General features: G+C 46.8%; 1 protein-coding gene across 1 annotated transcript in view; it reads right to left on the bottom strand.

Annotated features, from left to right (window-relative positions):
- Positions 1-17,500, bottom strand: part of LOC307153195 (uncharacterized protein) — a 56,836-nt gene that overhangs the window by 38,565 nt on the left and 771 nt on the right. Inside the window, exons 2-31 of the mRNA XM_079862438.1 lie at positions 16,354-16,398; positions 15,847-15,882; positions 15,722-15,766; positions 15,575-15,631; positions 15,439-15,483; positions 15,270-15,314; positions 15,147-15,182; positions 15,021-15,065; positions 14,878-14,922; positions 14,752-14,787; positions 14,594-14,641; positions 14,438-14,485; positions 14,326-14,361; positions 14,184-14,243; positions 14,057-14,098; positions 13,912-13,959; positions 13,381-13,458; positions 13,011-13,121; positions 11,213-11,323; positions 11,017-11,127; positions 7,843-7,944; positions 7,634-7,744; positions 7,405-7,515; positions 7,035-7,145; positions 5,833-5,940; positions 5,601-5,711; positions 5,376-5,486; positions 4,702-4,812; positions 4,136-4,234; positions 3,952-4,062 (exon numbers count right to left, since the gene is read on the bottom strand). Coding sequence (XP_079718564.1) covers positions 3,952-4,062; positions 4,136-4,234; positions 4,702-4,812; positions 5,376-5,486; positions 5,601-5,711; positions 5,833-5,940; positions 7,035-7,145; positions 7,405-7,515; positions 7,634-7,744; positions 7,843-7,944; positions 11,017-11,127; positions 11,213-11,323; positions 13,011-13,121; positions 13,381-13,458; positions 13,912-13,959; positions 14,057-14,098; positions 14,184-14,243; positions 14,326-14,361; positions 14,438-14,485; positions 14,594-14,641; positions 14,752-14,787; positions 14,878-14,922; positions 15,021-15,065; positions 15,147-15,182; positions 15,270-15,314; positions 15,439-15,483; positions 15,575-15,631; positions 15,722-15,766; positions 15,847-15,882; positions 16,354-16,398 — 2,214 coding nt within the window. The remainder of the gene's footprint in view (positions 1-3,951; positions 4,063-4,135; positions 4,235-4,701; positions 4,813-5,375; positions 5,487-5,600; positions 5,712-5,832; positions 5,941-7,034; positions 7,146-7,404; positions 7,516-7,633; positions 7,745-7,842; positions 7,945-11,016; positions 11,128-11,212; positions 11,324-13,010; positions 13,122-13,380; positions 13,459-13,911; positions 13,960-14,056; positions 14,099-14,183; positions 14,244-14,325; positions 14,362-14,437; positions 14,486-14,593; positions 14,642-14,751; positions 14,788-14,877; positions 14,923-15,020; positions 15,066-15,146; positions 15,183-15,269; positions 15,315-15,438; positions 15,484-15,574; positions 15,632-15,721; positions 15,767-15,846; positions 15,883-16,353; positions 16,399-17,500) is intronic.

Genomic DNA, 17,500 nt, shown 5'->3' with positions numbered 1-17,500 from the left:
CTGGTTTACTGCGCTGCTGTGTCAGATGTGCTACAGTGTAACCTCTGGTTTACTGCGCTGCTGTGTGAGATGTGCTACAGTGTAACCTCTGGTTTACTGCGCTGCTGTGTGAGATGTGCTACAGTGTAACCTCTGGTTTACTGCGCTGCTGTGTCAGATGTGCTACAGTGTAACCTCTGGTTTACTGCGCTGCTGTGTCAGATGTGCTACAGTGTAACCCCTGGTTTACTGCACTGCTGTGTGAGATGTGCTACAGTGTAACCCCTGGTTTACTGCGCTGCTGTGTAAGATGTGCTACAGTGTAACCCCTGGTTTACTGCGCTGCTGTGTCAGATGTGCTACAGTGTAACCTCTGGTTTACTGCGCTGCTGTGTCAGATGTGCTACAGTGTAACCTCTGGTTTACTGCGCTGCTGTGTAAGATGTGCTACAGTGTAACCCCTGGTTTACTGCGCTGCTGTGTCAGATGTGCTACAGTGTAACCTCTGGTTTACTGCGCTGCTGTGTGAGATGTGCTACAGTGTAACCCCTGGTTTACTGCGCTGCTGTGTCAGATGTGCTACAGTGTAACCCCTGGTTTACTGCGCTGCTGTGTGAGATGTGCTACAGTGTAACCCCTGGTTTACTGCGCTGCTGTGTCAGATGTGCTACAGTGTAACCTCTAGTTTACTGCGCTGCTGTGTCAGATGTGCTACAGTGTAACCTCTGGTTTACTGCGCTGCTGTGTCAGATGTGCTACAGTGTAACCTCTGGTTTACTGCGCTGCTGTGTGAGATGTGCTACAGTGTAACCTCTGGTTTACTGCGCTGCTGTGTAAGATGTGCTACAGTGTAACCTCTGGTTTACTGCGCTGCTGTGTGAGATGTGCTACAGTGTAACCTCTGGTTTACTGCGCTGCTGTGTCAGATGTGCTACAGTGTAACCTCTGGTTTACTGCGCTGCTGTGTAAGATGTGCTACAGTGTAACCTCTGGTTTACTGCGCTGCTGTGTCAGATGTGCTACAGTGTAACCTCTGGTTTACTGCACTGCTGTGTAAGATGTGCTACAGTGTAACCTCTGGTTTACTGCGCTGCTGTGTAAGATGTGCTACAGTGTAACCTCTGGTTTACTGCGCTGCTGTGTCAGATGTGCTACAGTGTAACCTCTGGTTTACTGCGCTGCTGTGTCAGATGTGCTACAGTGTAACCTCTGGTTTACTGCGCTGCTGTGTCAGATGTGCTACAGTGTAACCCCTGGTTTACTGCGCTGCTGTGTGAGATGTGCTACAGTGTAACCTCTGGTTTACTGCGCTGCTGTGTCAGATGTGCTACAGTGTAACCTCTGGTTTACTGCGCTGCTGTGTCAGATGTGCTACAGTGTAACCTCTGGTTTACTGCGCTGCTGTGTCAGATGTGCTACAGTGTAACCTCTGGTTTACTGCGCTGCTGTGTCAGATGTGCTACAGTGTAACCTCTGGTTTACTGCGCTGCTGTGTCAGATGTGCTACAGTGTAACCTCTGGTTTACTGCGCTGCTGTGTCAGATGTGCTACAGTGTAACCTCTGGTTTACTGCGCTGCTGTGTGAGATGTGCTACAGTGTAACCTCTGGTTTACTGCGCTGCTGTGTCAGATGTGCTACAGTGTAACCTCTGGTTTACTGCGCTGCTGTGTCAGATGTGCTACAGTGTAACCTCTGGTTTACTGCGCTGCTGTGTCAGATGTGCTACAGTGTAACCTCTGGTTTACTGCGCTGCTGTGTCAGATGAGCTACAGTGTAACCTCTGGTTTACTGCGCTGCTGTGTAAGATGTGCTACAGTGTAACCCCTGGTTTACTGCGCTGCTGTGTCAGATGTGCTACAGTGTAACCCCTGGTTTACTGCGCTGCTGTGTCAGATGTGCTACAGTGTAACCCCTGGTTTACTGCGCTGCTGTGTCAGATGTGCTACAGTGTAACCTCTGGTTTACTGCGCTGCTGTGTCAGATGTGCTACAGTGTAACCCCTGGTTTACTGCACTGCTGTGTAAGATGTGCTACAGTGTAACCTCTGGTTTACTGCGCTGCTGTGTCAGATGTGCTACAGTGTAACCCCTGGTTTACTGCGCTGCTGTGTAAGATGTGCTACAGTGTAACCTCTGGTTTACTGCGCTGCTGTGTCAGATGTGCTACAGTGTAACCCCTGGTTTACTGCGCTGCTGTGTCAGATGTGCTACAGTGTAACCTCTGGTTTACTGCGCTGCTGTGTCAGATGTGCTACAGTGTAACCTCTGGTTTACTGCGCTGCTGTGTCAGATGTGCTACAGTGTAACCTCTGGTTTACTGCGCTGCTGTGTCAGATGAGCTACAGTGTAACCTCTGGTTTACTGCGCTGCTGTGTCAGATGTGCTACAGTGTAACCTCTGGTTTACTGCGCTGCTGTGTCAGATGTGCTACAGTGTAACCTCTGGTTTACTGCGCTGCTGTGTCAGATGTGCTACAGTGTAACCTCTGGTTTACTGCGCTGCTGTGTAAGATGTGCTACAGTGTAACCTCTGGTTTACTGCGCTGCTGTGTCAGATGTGCTACAGTGTAACCTCTGGTTTACTGCGCTGCTGTGTCAGATGTGCTACAGTGTAACCCCTGGTTTACTGCGCTGCTGTGTCAGATGTGCTACAGTGTAACCTCTGGTTTACTGCGCTGCTGTGTCAGATGTGCTACAGTGTAACCTCTGGTTTACTGCGCTGCTGTGTAGAGTCTCCTGCAGTCGTACAGGGTTAGGGTTAGATGTTCAGACAGAACCGCACTCCTGCTTGAGTGATAATGATTCACTGTGTCATGATTTGATGAATCCAATTATCTTGAATTTTGGGGCATTTTCTATGTTTCAGTGGCACTCCTGCCTCCAGCCTGTTCATGTTCACAGTTCATTCAGTGAAGAACATCTGTCTTTACGGTGAACATCTGCAACACAGCACGAACAGCAGCGCAGCGGGACGCCTGCCTTTACACGCTTATGAACTCCAATGACATCCCATTCCTGATCCAGAGGGTTTAATATGGAGTTGCTCCACCCTAACCGCTATAACAGCTTCATCTCTCTGAGTTCCTTTCCCTGGAACTAAGAGGCCGAGCCCTGAAGAACAACCCCACACCATCACCCCCCCTCCTCCCCCAAACAACCCCACACCATCACCCCCCCCTCCCCCAAACAACCCCACACCATCACCCCCCTCCCCCAAACAACCCCACACCATCACCCCCTCCCCCAAACAACCCCACACCATCACCCCCACCCCCCCAAACAACCCCACACCATCACCCCCCCTCCTCCCCCAAACAACCCCACACCATCACCCCCCCTCCTCCCCCAAACAACCCCACACCATCACCCCCCCTCCCCCAAACAACCCCACACCATCACCACCCCCTCCCCCCTCACCAAAACAACCCCAAACCATCAACCCCCTCCCCCAAACAACCCCACACCATCACCCCCCTCCCCCAAACAACCCCCACACCATCACCACCCCCCCTCACCAAAACAACCCCACACCATCACCCCCCCTCCCCCAAACAACCCCACACCATCACCACCCCCTCCCCCCTCACCAAACAACCCCACACCATCACCACTCCCTCCCCCCTCACCAAAACAACCCCACACCATCACCCCCCTCCCCCAAACAACCCCACACCATCACCTACCCCTGCCCCCTCCCCCAAAACAACCCCACACCATCACCCCCCCTCCCCCAAACAACCCCACACCATCACCCCCCTCCACCAAATAACCCCACACCATCACTCCCCCCTCCCCCAAACAACCCCACACCATCACCCCCCCCCTCCCCCAAACAACCCCACACCATCACCCCCCCCCCCTCCCCCTCCCCCAAACAACCCCACACCATGGAAGTGATTGGAACACCTGAACTCAATGAAGGGGTGTCCCAAAACTTTTGGCACTATAGTGTACGGAGTGTGCTTGGCGTCACCTGGCTCTGCGCGTCTGCGATGTCTCGAGCCGTCTGCGTCTGCAGTGTCTGTGTCAGGCGAGTGAAGAGCGGGCTCGATAAACTCTCTCGGCCGTCCTCTCGGTACTTCACCTGAACACAAACAGCCAGCTCTTCTAGTGTTTGTACAGCAAGCTTCACACGAGTGTTTGCAGCGTCACACTACCTCACTGATGATGTCAGTGGCGTGTTTAGCGTGTTGCGTGTCCAGCGTCTCGGGCAGGGTGGCGTACAGCGAGCCGTTCACCTGCTGCTTATATTTCACCTGAAGGAAACACACACAGAAACTCGATCAGACTCACACACTGCTTCATCGGTCGAAGCCGCACTGAGATTTTGAGATGATATTTCAATAATTTAACATGTTAACTTTCGCACGTTCTCTGATAGCAGTTAATGGTCACATGACATGCAGCTAAACAAATAAAATATTTTATGTTTCTTAAAAAAGGGTTTTATTTTGATGTTTATGATGCAATTGATTATTAAGACATTTATTTTGATTAATTTTTAAATTATTTATTTATATAAATTTTAAATTTTTGATTTAATTAATTATTTATATGTAATTTATTTTGATTTATTTTATTTTCAATTTTCTTCATTTCACATGTTTAGGATTTCCTTAATAATTAAGTGATTTATTTTTTAAATAATGATTAGTTTTTTATCGAGCTTGAGAAAGGCAGATGTGAATGACTGATTCTGATTGGCTGAGATGGTTTTCCTCGCCTCGCTCTGCAGATCCGACACGGATCTGACGAACTGTGTCTCCGGAGTCTCGGACAGCTGAGAGTAAACGCTGGACGAGAGGCTCCTCCTGCCCTCCTCACGGTACTGGTTCTGAAACACACGAGCCCACGGAGTGTGTGTGAGATCTGAGAGTGTGTGAGATCTGAGTGTGTGTGTGAGATCTGAGTGTGTGAGATCTGTGTGTGTGTGAGATCTGAGTGTGTGTGAGATCTGAGTGTGTGAGATCTGTGTGTGTGTGAGATCTGAGAGTGTGTGAGATCTGAGTGTGTGTGAGATCTGAGTGTGTGAGATCTGTGTGTGTGAGATCTGTGTGTGTGTGTGTGTGTGTGTGAGATCTGAGTGTGTGTGAGATCTGAGTGTGTGTGAGATCTGAGTGTGTGTGAGATCTGAGTGTGTGAGATCTGTGTGTGTGTGTGAGATCTGAGTGTGTGTGAGATCTGAGTGTGTGTGAGATCTGAGTTTGTGTGAGATCTGAGATGGAGCTTCACCTCACTGAGTGTGTGTGAGATCTGAGTGTGTGTGAGATCTGAGTGTGTGTGAGATCTGAGATGGAGCTTCACCTCACTGAGTGTGTGTGAGATCTGAGAGTGTGTGAGATCTGAGTGTGTGTGTGTGAGATCTGAGTGTGTGTGAGATCTGAGATGGAGCTTCACCTCACTGAGTGTGTGTGAGATCTGCTGGACACACTTCATCTCTGCTGAGTCTGGAACCGCAGTGAACGAGGAGCCCGAGAAATCACCCTTCCCGATGCCTTTATACGCCACCTGATGTAGAAGTGGAGAAGGTGGTCACGCTACAGTCACACGTGTGTGAGGAAGAGCAGAACACGCCAACTAGTGCTCAGATCTGCTGATGATGAAGATGATGAAGAACGTCACCTGGCTCTGGATCTGAGCGGCGTCTCGAGCGTGTCGAGTTTCTGGAGTTTCTGCGAGCTGATGGTACAGAGATCTGCTCATCTGCTGCTGAGCGTCAGCCTTATACTTCACCTGCACACACACACACACACACAGCGGATCGGTCATGCTTGTCATGATGTTGACTGGAGGAACTCTGGCCTGAAAACTGAAGTGATTGTAAGATTGTATTGGTGGAGTGTGTGTGTCGTACGTTGCTCTGTAACTCTGCAGTGTGTTTGCTGAACTGCGTCTCCAGCGTCTCCGGCATCAGTGAGTACAGATTACTGGAGTTCTCCTTCAGGTCAGCTTTATACTTCAGCTGAAACACACACACACACACACACGAAGAGTGAAAGAGGCTCCAGACAGAACATTCTGAGTGTCTGTTTCTGTGGAAAGGCTGAATCTACGGAGGTCACAGGTCAGAGAGGTCAGAGGTCAGAGAGGTCACAGGTCAGAGAGGTTCACATAGGTCATATAGTGCTACAGAGGTCACATAGGTCAGAGGTTCACAGAAGGTCACGGAGGTCAGAGGTCATGGAGGTCACAGAGATCAGAGGTCACAGAGATCATAGAGGTCAGAGGTCATAGAGGGTCACAGATGTCAGAGGTAACATAGGTCAGAGGTCATAGAGGTTCACATAGGTCAGAGGGTCACGGAGGTCAGAGGTCACGGAGGTCACATAGATCAGAGGTCACAGAGATCATAGAAGGGTTACAGATGTCAGAGGTCACAGAGGGTCACATATATCCGAGGTCACATAGGTCAGAGGTCATAGAGGTACACATAGGTCACATAGATCAGAGGTCATAGAGGGTCACAGATGTCAGAGGTAACATAGGTCAGAGGTCATAGAGGTTCACATAGGTCAGAGGGTCACGGAGGTCAGAGGTCACGGAGGTCACATAGATCAGAGGTCACAGAGATCATAGAAGGGTTACAGATGTCAGAGGTCACAGAGGGTCACATATATCCGAGGTCACATAGGTCAGAGGTCATAGAGGTACACATAGGTCACATAGATCAGAGGTCAGAGGTCATAGAGGGTCACAGATGTCAGAGGTCAGAGAGATTCACATAGGTCATATAGTGTTACAGAGGTCACATAGGTCAGAGGTTCACAGAGGGTCACGGAGGTCAGAGGTCACGGAGGTCACAGAGATCATAGAGGGTCACAGATGTCAGAGGTCAGAGAGGTTCACATAGGTCATATAGTGTTACAGAGGTCACATAGGTCAGAGGTTCACAGAGGGTCACGGAGGTCAGAGGTCACAGAGATCATAGAGGGTCACAGATGTCAGAGGTCACAGAGGGTCACATATGTCCGAGGTCACATAGGTCAGAGGTCATAGAGGTTCACATAGGTCACATAGGTCAGAGGTTCACAGAGGTCAGAGGTCACGGAGGTTCACCTCACTCTGCAGCTCCATCTGCTGCTTCACGAACTCATTCTGCGGCGTCTCTGGCATCAGGGAGAACAGATTACTGCCCGTCACTGACGCCCGGCCCTGCTGGTACTGCAGCTGATCACAAAACAAACACAGTCACATGATCACAAGAAGAGTCACATGATCACATGAAGTGTCACATGATCACATAATGTAGTTGTGAAGAGCAGGACTATATGGCTGCATTTACACTTGCACAAAAACATGATTTGACAGATCTGATTATGGTAGCACACGCCTCTGATTGGGTCACAGTCACACACGTGTGAGGAAGAGCAGAACACGTTAACTAGTGCTCAGATCTGACGAAGATGAAGATGATGAAGAACGTCACCTGGCTCTGGATCTGAGCGGCATCTCGAGCGTGTCGAGTTTCTGGAGTTTCTGCGAGCTGATGGTACAGAGATCTGCTCATCTGCTGCTGAGCGTCAGCCTTATACTTCACCTGCACACACACACACACACACACACACACACACACACACACGGTGGTAATTGTGATGGTGATGGTGATGGTGATGGCGATGATCAAGATGATGGTGATGATGGTGATGATGGTATACCTGACTCTGGAGCTCAGAGATGCTCCTGCTGAATTGAGTCTCTGCAGTTTCAGGAAGCTGAGAGTAAACGCAGCAGCTGATGCTCTTCCGGCTCTGCTCGCGGTACTTATTCTGCACACACACACACACACACACACACACAAACAGGGCTGTCACACACTTCATGGATCAGTGTAACCTGCTCTGATCCTTCATCTCGGCTGCTTCACCTCGCTGATGGTCTCTGTGATCTCTCTGGCGAACTGAATCTCCGGCGTCTCGGGCAGCGTAGAGAAGAGAGAGCCTGACGCCTGTCTGTCCTTATACACCACCTGATACACACACACACACACACACACACACACACACACACATACACACACATACACACACACACTGAGAACAGAGAGTCTGACGCCTGTCTATCCTTATACACCACCTGATACACACACACACATGTGTCTGTACATATGTGTGTGTGTGTGTGTGTGTGTGTGTGTGTGTGTGTGTGTGTGTGTGTGTGTGTGTGTGTGTGTGTGAGCATGCATGTGTGTGCGTGTGTGATGTGTCAGTGCAGTAGTACTGGGATAGTAGTGCCTGTAGTTTAGTAGATATTGCATGCTACTTCTGCTTACAGCTACTGTCACCGACTAGCCCTTGTGCAAGGGCGAAAAGAGGAGCCGAATGCGTAAGCCTCCTCCTGTCGGTACACAGCCTCTCCACCGTCATGACTCCTACAGTGCCTCCTTGCAGCCACACACGGTAACTGGGCCCTAGCGGACCCAGGCTGAACTGTAGGGGATCTCGGAGCAGCAGTGTCCCCAGAGGCGCGGTGTACAGGCCCACCAAGCAGTGGACATGCCCTGGCACCCGCCAACCACAGCATATGGGTAAATAGTCCCACTGCCTTGTGGGGTACCCTTTAGAGGCAAAGGCTAAGGGAGCACACCCTGAAAAAAAAGATAAAAGACCTCAACGTCGGAACAGGCGGAGGATGATGGCTGACCTAAGTGGAGCATCACAACGGCTGGGAAGGCGGGTGAAGGCTGCAGCAGTGATGGGTCCCCAGTCGTCTTGGACTCCGTGCCACTGGATCCTGACCCAGACCTGCCAAGGACCGTGTGGTGGTTGTCTGTGCACCAGCCTCCAGACTCCAGCCTCCAGCCTCCAGCCTCCACACGTTAAACAACGCCACGCACAGGCGTCCTCCACAAAGGGAATCCACCCTACCACCCCGGATAAAGTCCTATGGCGACCAGCAAGTGGCAACGGGGGCAAGTTTGTGTAGTCTGGAAGCCCCTAGTCATGAGCTGGCACATCAGGCGATGGGTGTCAGAATCAGTCGCTGGGCTCTTGGAACGAGGCAGAAGAGCTCTTCGGCAGCTACACCCATGACTAAGCAGTCCTATTCAGGATCTGCTCTGCTTACCCCACATGGGGAAGGGGCTAGAAAAGGTGCCCTAAAAATAGCCTGCCTCATACCTCCCGACTGGATTACCGCGTCCAGAGGGAACACCCTCTTTGCGGTCAGAAACAAAATAAATTTAATTTTGGAGCCTGGAATGTGCGCACTCTGATGTGCGCAGATTCAGGTAACACCAGAGGCTTTCTTAGTGCCACTAAGGCTGTCTATGGCCCTAGCCACCGCGGCTTAAATCCCCTGCACCCAAAAGACGGACAGACTCTTTTAAAAGACAATGACTCCATCAACGCACGGTAGAAGGAGCACTTTCAAGAACTTCTGAACCGTGACAGGTCAGCCGAACCAGACATGGCCGACCATATCCCGCAGAGTCCCATCAGAGAAGACATGGGGGAACCTCCTACCCTAACTGGGGTTCACAATGCCATCAGGAATCTCAGGAACAACAAGGCCACTGGTCCTGATGGGATCGCCATGGAGATCTTAAAGGAAGGAGGACCAAGGCTCTGGCACCACATCCACCATCTACTCGTCAAGGTCTGGGAAAGGGAAGAGCTCCCCTCAGAGCTCCGGGATGCCCAAATTGTTACCATATTCAAGAAAAGGGACAAGGCTGAATGTGGAAACTACAGGGGCATCTCGCTCTCAACAACAGGCAAAGTCCTTGCTCGTGTCCTCGTCAACCGCCTGCTACCACTATCTGAGGAGATACTCCCTGAATCACAGTGCGGTTTCCAACCATCTAGGGGAACAACTGACATGATCTTTTCTGCTCGCCAACTACAAGAAAAGTGTCGGGAACAAGGACTGCCTCTGTACATGGCCTTTATAGACTTGACAAAGGCCTTTGACTCTGTGGATCAGCAGGCACTGTGGAGCATACTATCAAAGTATGGATGTCATGCCAAATACATCCATGTACTGAGGCTACTGCATAACGGCATGTCAGCCACAGTGCTCAACAGTGGCTCTGAATCTGAGCCATTTACTGTAGAAACTGGGGTCAAACAGGGATGTATCATTGCACCCACCCTTTTTGCCATCTTCATTGCAGCCATACTCCACCTTACTGGCCAAGAGTTGCCACAGGGGATCCCAATCCTTTACAGGACTGAAGGCAGGCTCTTCAACCTTAACAGGTTCAAAGCCAAGAGCAAAGTCAGGAATACCACCATCATGGAGCTGCAATACGCCGATGATAATGCCATTGCAGCACACTCCCCTGAAGACCTCCAAGGGCATCCTAAATGCCTTTGCCAAGGCATACAGAGCCCTGGGTTTGGCCTTGAACATCAATAAAACTCAGGTTCTGTATCAACCACCACCCAACCAGCCATCACTCCAGCCCATCATCAAAGTGGATAACACCACTCTGGAAAGCGAGGACCACTTCCCCTACCTTGGCAGCAATCTCTCTTCCAAAGCCGATATAGACTCTGAAGTTAACCATCGCCTGAGCTGTGCCAGCGGAGCCTATGCCAAACTCAGGACAAGAGTCTTTGATGATCCTGTACTCCCAGCTAAAAGAAGGACAGTGAGCCCCTGGTGGGCCAAAGAAACGCATTAAGGACAATATCAAGACCAGCCAGAAAAAGCTGAACATCACGTCCGGCGACTGGGAGAATCTCGCGTTTAACAGGGACTACTGGAGAAAAGCAGAGCAGGAAGGTGCAGCACACCACGAAACAGAACTCCGCCGTGCCGCAGATGCAAAGCCACAACACCGCAAGGACAAACAGAGAAAGGCTCCACCACCACACATCACCTCAACCTTCCAATGCCCACATTACAGCAGAATCTGTGGATCACAGATCGGCCTTTACAGCCTCCTGAGGATCCACAAATAAGGCGACCCGACGGAGAGGACAGTCATACTCGTTTCGAGTGACCGCCGAAGAAGAAGAAAGTGTGAGCATGCGTGTGTGTGTGTGTGTGTGTGTGTGTGTGTACATGAGTGTGTGTTGAGTGTATGTGTGTGTACCTGGCTTTGTAGCTGGTACGCCTCTTTAGCATGTTTTGTGTCCAGTGTTTCCTCCAGGTGAGTGTAGAGACACGTGGAAGCGTCTTTTCTACCAGCTTCTTTGTATTTGTTCTGTCAGACACACAGAGAGGAGTGTGAGAGCGCAGCGAGTCACATGACAGCGGACAGGTGAACACGCGTGATGAGTGTGTGTTACGTGGCTCTGCAGGTCCGTCATGTGTTTGGCGTGTTGGGTGTCCATCGTGTCGGGCAGCTGAGAGAACACACTACAGGACAGCTTCTTCCTCCCATCCGCTCGATACCTGACCTGTAAATCATCATCGTCATCATCATCATCAGTGTGTGTGTGTGTGTGTGTGTGTGTGTGTGTGTGTGTGTGTGTGTGTGTGTGTGTGTTTGACTTTAAACTCACCACAGTGCGGCCTCATCTTAAGAAAACAAGTCTGGACTCCACATTGTTGGCTAACTTTCGTCCCATTTTAAATTGACCTTTTCTCTCTAAAATTCTAGAGAAAATTGTCTTAAATCAACTTCAATCTTATCTGACTATCAATTCTGTTCACGAAAAATTTCAGTCTGGTTTTAAATCCTGTCACAGTACTGAGACAGCTCTTTTAAGAGTTTTAAATGACATCATGTTAACCACTGACTCTGGGCAGTCTATGGCTCTGGTTCTGTTAGACCTCAGTTCTGCCTTTGATTTAGTCAACCATGATATTCTTATATCACATCTTGAAACATGCGTTGGTCTTCGTGGCACAGTATTACAGTGGTTTCGGTCATATCTCTCTGACAGGAGGTATGTTGTCAATATTGCCATTCCTCCTTTGAAATTCTGGTGTTCCCCAGGGTTCAGTTCTTGGTCCTGTACTGTTTTCCCTTTATATGCTTCCACTAGGGTCTATTTTTAACAAAACTCTTTTCATTTGTATGCAGATGACACCCAAATTTATATCCCTTTGAAGCGTGATGATAAGCAGGCCTTAAAGCCTATTATGGATTGTTTGGAAGAACTAAAACTCTGGCTTGCGACTAACTTCCTGAGCCTTAATGAGAGTAAAACCGAATTTATTGTGTTTGGTTCAAATGAACACTATGTACATGATTTTGAATTTGCATCTTTGTCACTGTATAGTACTACATGTGTCAGAAACTTGGGTGTTTGGCTTGATAATAATCTTAAATTCGATAAGCAGATAAGTACTGTGGTTAAGTCGTGTTTTTATCATCTTCGTCTTCTGTCAAAGGTGAAGCCATTTCTTTCCCTTAAGAAATTCGAAACGGTTATGCATGCTTTCGTTACATCTCGACTGGACTACTGTAACTCATTGTACATCGGTGCTCCCCAGGCTTGTGTTTCACGTCTACAGTTGGTTCAGAATGCAGCGGCTCGGCTTCTTTATGGAAAACGTAAATATGATTCTGTCACGCCGGTCTTGATCTCACTACATTGGCTGCCGGTCAAATATAGAATTGATTTTAAAATTTTATTGTTTTTTTTTAAATCTATTCATAATGAGGCACCACAGTACTTGTCAGATCTGCTACATCCCTACACTCAGTCAAGGTCACTTAGATCTGCTAATTCTGGACTATTGTTATAAGTTCCCAGGACAAGACTAAAAAATAGAGGTGCCTTTTCTGCCATCGGCCCTAAACTATGGAATAGTCTCCCGGTTCATATCAGAACTGACCCAACTTTATCTAATTTTAAGTCTACTCTTAAGACTCATTTATTTTCTTTGGCATTTAATGTATCTTGACTTGCTGTTTTATGATTTTACTTTCGTGTGTTACACCTATTCTACAGCTTGTGTTTTATTCTTAGATTATTATTATTATTACTTTTTTTTTTTTTTTGTGTGTGTACAGCACTTTGGTCAACTTCGGTTGTTTTTAAATTGTGCTTTATAAATAAACATTGTATTGTATTGTATTGTGTGTGTGTGTGTGTGTGTGTGTGTGTGTGTGTGTGTGTGTGTGTGTGTGTGTACCTCACTCTGCAGCTCCGTCATCTCTCTAGCGAACTGTGTGTCACGTGTGTCGGGCATCAGAGAATACAGATTCACACACAGATCTCTGAGTCCTTCCTCCCGATACTCCATCTGAACAGCAGAGGAACATCACACACACACACACACACACACACACAAACCAACTAAAGTCATTAAACAAGACTTAATATCTTCAGCATTTTGCTTCTTCTCCAGTAAATGAATCTTGATCTAAGAATGTTTAGATGTAACGAGACAGAGACACTGAGGAAGAGCATCACTGACTTTATTCTGCTCTGATTTCAGACCTCGATGATTTTAAAGGCCACAGAAACGCTGGTGACGATGGTCATGTGATCACGCGTCTCACCTCACTGTACAGGTGTGTGGCGTCTTTAGCGTGTTGAATCTCTAGTGTTTCAGGAACACACGAGCCGTTCACCAGCTTCTGTTCAAGCACAAACACACTTCATCTCAAACTCGACTTCTGCAACATGATGGAGATTCGCAGATTCACACATTAGATCTGATCAGTGTTTTATCATGTGGGAAATCTCATTCTGTCGCCTCACAAACACATTAAACTCAAGATTCAACACATTTTCCAGATGAAGTGCTGTGAACATTCACAAACACAGCTCATGATCACCGGCAGTGAAAGCGTCTGCAGTGACTCTGATATGAACCGACGTCACGTGTGAACGTGGGCTGGTCATGTGACCCGCTTCATCATCACGGCACATCTGCTAACTGTGTGAAAGATTCATTCATAAAACATAATACAACAGATCATCAGCAGCTCTGTCTGAGCGCCTGTCGCCTCCAGCTGCATATAACACACTCAAATTCATAATAATAAATGTTTATTTAATACATAAAACATTAAACAGATCATCAGTACCTTCATCTGAGCGTCTGTGACGCCTGTCAGACTCTCTGTCGCCTCCAGCTGCAAATAAAACCATACAAATTAATCATAATGAAAATTAATAAAATGAAAAATAATAAATAATGACTATTTAATCCATAAAACAGATCATAAGTACCTTCATCTGAGCATCTGTGGCGTCTGACTGACTCTCTGTCGCCTTCATATCATTCATATAAAACCATTCAAATTAATTATAATAATAAATAAAGTGTATTCAATACATAAAACATAATAAAACAGACCATTAGTGTCTCCGTCTGAGCGACTGTGACGTCTGTCTGACTCTCTGACGCCTCCAGCTGCTGATAAAACCAAATTAATCATATTTGATAATTAATAAAATAAAAAATAACAATAAATAATGTTTATTTAAAACATCAGTACCTTCATCTGAGCATCTGTGACGTCTGTCGCCTCCAGCTGGATATGAAACCATTCAAATTAATTATAATAATAAATAAACTGTATTCAATACATAAAACATAATAAAACAGACCATTAGTGTCTCCGTCTGAGTGTCTGTCTGACTCTCTGTCGCCTCCAGCTGCAGACAAAACCATTAAAATTAATCATAAAGAAAATTAATAAAATAGAAAATGTATTTTGTCTAATAAATAATGTCTATTTAATACATAAAACAGATCATAAGTACCTTCATCTGAGCGTCTGTGACGTCTGTCTGACTCTCTGTCGTCTCCAGCTGTATATGAAACCAAATTAATTATATTGATAATTAATAAATAATTAATCAAATAAAAACATTTAATGTTAATTTAATACATAAAACATAATAAAGTGGACGATCAGTACCTTCATCTGAGTGTCTGTGACGTCTATCGCCTCCAGCTGGATGTAAACCATTCAAATAAATAATAATGAAAATTAATAAAATGAAAAATAAGAATAAATAATGTCTATTTAATACATAAAACAGACCATTAATATCTCCTTCTGAGCGACTGTGACGTCTGTCGCCTCCAGCTGCAGACAATATAAAAATAATCATATAATAATATAATAATAATGAATAAAAAAAACATATAATGTTTATTTAATACATAACACATAATAAAACAGACCATTAGTGTCTCCGTCTGAGCGACTGTGACGTCTGACGCCTCCACCTGGATATGAAACCAAATTAATTATATTTGATAATTAATCAAATAAAAAAAAATAATAATGTGCATTTAAAACATCAGTACCTTCATCTGAGTGTCTGTGACGTATGACGCCTCCAGCTGCATATGAAACCATTCAAATAAATAATAATGAAAATTAATAAAATGAAAAATAAGAATAATGTCTATTTAATACATAAAACAGACCATTAGGGTCTCCTTCTGAGCGACTGTGACGTCTGTTGCCTCCAGCTGCAGACAATATAAAAATAATCATATAATAATATAATATATATTGTTATAATGTTTAATATAATGTTTAATATAATATAATCATATAATGTTTATTTAATACATAACACATAATAAAACAGACCATTAGTGTCTCCGTCTGAGCGACTGTGACGTCTGACGCCTCCAGCTTGATGCAAAAACGTTCAAATTAATAATAATAAAAACTAATAAACTAAAAAATAATATTAAATAATGTCTATTTAATACATAAAACAGACCATTAGTGTCTCCGTCTGAGCAACTGTGACGTCTGTCTGACTCTCTGTCGCCTCCAGCTGCAGACAATATAAAAATAATAATATAATAATAATTAATAAAAAAAAAATATAATGTTTATTTAATACATAACACATAATAAAACAGACCATTAGCGTCTCCGTCTGAGCGACTGTGACGTCTGACGCCTCCAGCTGGATATAAAACCAAATTAATTATATTTGATAATTAATCAAAAAAAAAATATAATAATGTGCATTTAAAACATCAGTACCTTCATCTGAGTGTCTGTGACGTCTGTCGCCTCCAGCTGCATATGAAACCATTCAAATTAATTATAATAATAATAATAATCACTATTAACTGTTGAGTTGCCGAGCATTAATACAGAATATGAGTGTCACTCTGATCACACACATTCACATGCTGATTCTGAAATATTGATATGATATTTCTGAGGGAACTCTGTGTCAGAGACATGAAGTGTGTGTCTGTAGATCCGAGTTTAACATGACAAAGACATGAAGCGTTTAACACTGAAACACCGAACAACAGAAACCAGTGGAGAACCACAGATCCATTACTGATGCGGATCGACTCGTCTGTGGAGTTTTCTTCACTCTGCTCCTGCAGTTCAACACACACACACACACACACACACACACACCAGACTCGATCGACCAATCAGAACCGGCTCTACACCAGCGATCAGCTCAAGAGATCCGACTGACTTTCACTCCAGATCAATGAGTTTCTGCTGACGGGCTTCAGTCACACTCACCTCACGGGCCGCTGGGATCCGATCAGAACCGGCTCCGGGAGAACCCTGTGGAACACACACATACACACACACACACACACACACACACACACACACACACACACTGTGTGAGAGCTGCGGTGTGAAGGTCAGGGTCACACAGATCCTGCGGTCAGCGGCTCTCACCTCACACACACCTTCAGCTCCGTCTCACACACACCTTCAGCTCCGTCTCACACACACCTTCAGCTCCGTCTCACACACACTTTCAGCTCCGTCTCACACCTCACACACACCTTCAGCTCCGTCTCACACACACCTTCAGCTCCGTCTCACACACACCTTCAGCTCCGTCTCACACACACTTTCAGCTCCGTCTCACACCTCACACACACCTTCAGCTCCGTCTCACACACACCTTCAGCTCCGTCTCACACACACTTTCAGCTCCGTCTCACACCTCACACACACCTTCAGCTCCGTCTCACACACACCTTCAGCTCCGTCTCACACACACCTTCAACTCCGTCTCACACCTCACACACACCTTCAGCTCCGTCTCACACACACCTTCAGCTCCGTCTCACACACACCTTCAGCTCCGTCTCACACACACTTTCAGCTCCGTCTCACACCTCACACACACCTTCAGCTCCGTCTCACACACACCTTCAGCTCCGTCTCACACACACTTTCAGCTCCGTCTCACACCTCACACACACCTTCAGCTCCGTCTCACACACACCTTCAGCTCCGTCTCACACCTCACACACACCTTCAGCTCCGTCTCACACACACCTTCAGCTCCGTCTCACACACACCTTCAACTCCGTCTCACACCTCACACACACCTTCAGCTCCGTCTCACACACACCTTCAGCTCCGTCTCACACACACCTTCAGCTCCGTCTCACACACACTTTCAGCTCCGTCTCACACCTCACACACACCTTCAGCTCCGTCTCACACACACCTTCAGCTCCGTCTCACACACACCTTCAGCTCCGTCTCACACCTCACACACACCTTCAGCTCCGTCTCACACACACCTTCAGCTCCGTCTCACACACACTTTCAGCTCCGTCTCACACACACCTTCAGCTCCGTCTCACACACACCTTCAGCTCCGTCTCTCACCTCACACACACCTTCAGCTCCGTCTCACACA

The sequence above is a fragment of the Squalius cephalus genome (assembly GCF_949319135.1).
Source record: "Squalius cephalus genome assembly, chromosome: 25".
Lineage (NCBI taxonomy): Eukaryota > Metazoa > Chordata > Actinopteri > Cypriniformes > Leuciscidae > Squalius > Squalius cephalus.
This window is presented reverse-complemented; position numbering and strand designations above follow the sequence as displayed.